Below are 2,038 nucleotides of genomic sequence, written 5' to 3' on the forward strand. Positions count from 1 at the left end.
TCCCAAAGTGCTGGGATTACAGGCGTGAGCCACCGCGCCCCGCCTACTGTTATTTCTAAAGCACTTTAGTTTTGGCAGTGAATTACAACAGGACACTGTGAGGTTATCTACATATTTAGCTAAAAGTCATGCTTTCCATAGGATAACTTCTTAGCTTGACTATAGTGGCAACTTTGGCTTGGGTTTTTTTCCTTCTTTCATATTTCCTAATATATTCTGTGAAACATGAGTGGATGGTGTAGCATTTAGAGTGTGGGTTTATGAACCAGGTGGTCTGGGTTCAAATCTCAGCTCTGCCGCTTTCTTTTCTTTTGTGGGGGGTCTTACCCCGTCACCCAAGCTGGAGTGTAGTGGTGTGATCACAGCTCACTGTAGCCTCAACTTCCCTGGGATCAGGTGATTCTCCCATCTCAGCCTCTCGAGTAGCTGGGATTACATGCATGCACCACCATGCCTGGCTAATTTTGTATTTTTTAGTAGAGATGGGGTTTCTCCATGTTGGTCAGGCTGGTCTCGAACTCCCAACTTCAGGTGATCTGCCCTTCTTGGCCTCACCAAACCCTGGGATTACAAGTGTGAGCAGGTGGGCTCTCCTTCTTGGTGGGAACACTCTGCTTCCTCACAGATGGTAGTGATCTCTGACTGGAGAGCTACCATGAAAGGCATCAGGAACTCTGCGTGGACCTGAGTCTAGTGATCGGAACCCCTACCCCACAGGATCCAGCTTAATGCTGGACGGAGCAAAGATCCCCAGGGGACAGTAATCGATGAGTATGCTGGTCCTACAACAAAACCGTCCTTTCTTGCATGTTGTTCCTCAGTGTTTAGTTGTACCTTATCCTCTCCTTCTGTCACGGCAAAGTCCTTGAGGAGAAGGACTGGGTCTGGTGGTTGGATGAACCCCAGATAACACTGTCCCCTTTGCATGAGATTCCCTGGGCTGTCACAAAAGGCTATGCTTCAGGTTAGGTCAGTTGCCTTCTGAAGATCTCTGTTATCTTCTCTACAGCTAGAGATTCCAGGCAAGGGTGGAGCCTGAGCTGGGCTGGGATGTGTTGGGTGTTGGCGGTGGAAAATGTGGGTCTCTGTTGTTTTATACACCTATAGTAGGCATTTGAAAAGTGCTCATTGATTGGATGATGTGATAAGTGACCAGGTGATAATCTTTATCCTTGTTAGAACACACCACAACCATCAGCACTGGAATGCAAAGACCGCAACAAACAGAAGGAAGCCACCAGCCAAGCCGGGGCAGTTTCAGTCTCCACCCCAAATGCAGGTGAGAGAAGTGGTGGGGACTGAAAGGCTGATGACATTCATTAGGACAATGACACCCTTTATACAGATGGGCATGCCTGCCTGGGCTGTGGAAGCCACGCCTAGAAGGATATGGCTCAGGACCCCTGGGGCCCAGCCCCTTTTCCTCCTGGGCCTAGAAATTCAAGTCCTTCTGCTCTTTCAGCTTTGCGAGAAACACATAGGACATGCACTTACTACAGAAGGATTCCAGACTCCTTCAGAAGAAACCTCAAGGGTTTCTTCATAGGGAGGGCTGCTGCGGAATATCCCCGTGCTTTTAAGACAGTACCTATTAAACCCAGAAGCCAGGGTGGAGCAGAAACTAAAGACGTAGAATTAAAGGGTTGGAATCTACTCCTAGTGGAAGATCTACCAGAGCTTAGAAAAAGTCCTTTTTATCCTCTAAAGGAAATGTTTTTTCAGGCCTCCTAGGAGGGAGATGCCCACAGGAGGGTGAGCCAGAGGGGAAGTGAGTGACTATGAGGTATGGAAATCCTGGGTCCTAGGGAGCTACGTTGGGGCTCATTAGCTCAATTTGGGCTGTAGCCATGTTTCTGGCCTGCACAAAAACTAAACTGTTTTTTGGAGGTAGTTGCAAACATCTAAGAATCAGGAGAGTTTACAGAAAACAGGGGCTGGGCATGGTGGCTCATGCCTGTAATCCCAGCACTTTGGGAGGCTGAGACGGGCAGATGACTTGAGGTCAGGGGTTCGAGACCAGCCTGGCCAACATGGTGAA

The 2,038-nt window shown here is 48.7% G+C and overlaps 1 protein-coding gene across 3 annotated transcripts in view; it reads left to right on the forward strand.

Annotated features, from left to right (window-relative positions):
• Positions 1–2,038, forward strand: part of AHNAK (AHNAK nucleoprotein) — a 105,791-nt gene that overhangs the window by 51,962 nt on the left and 51,791 nt on the right. For 2 of the 3 annotated variants that reach the window (XM_017503998.1, XM_017503999.1), the window contains exon 5: positions 1,180–1,279. In XM_017503998.1, coding sequence (XP_017359487.1) covers positions 1,180–1,279 — 100 coding nt within the window. Of the gene's footprint in view, positions 1–1,179; positions 1,280–1,462; positions 1,810–2,038 lie in introns of those variants that run through there. The other variant, XM_037729710.1, reaches the window with a different exon arrangement.

Source organism: Cebus imitator, unplaced genomic scaffold (assembly GCF_001604975.1).
Source record: "Cebus imitator isolate Cc_AM_T3 unplaced genomic scaffold, Cebus_imitator-1.0 Scaffold316, whole genome shotgun sequence".
NCBI lineage: Eukaryota > Metazoa > Chordata > Mammalia > Primates > Cebidae > Cebus > Cebus imitator.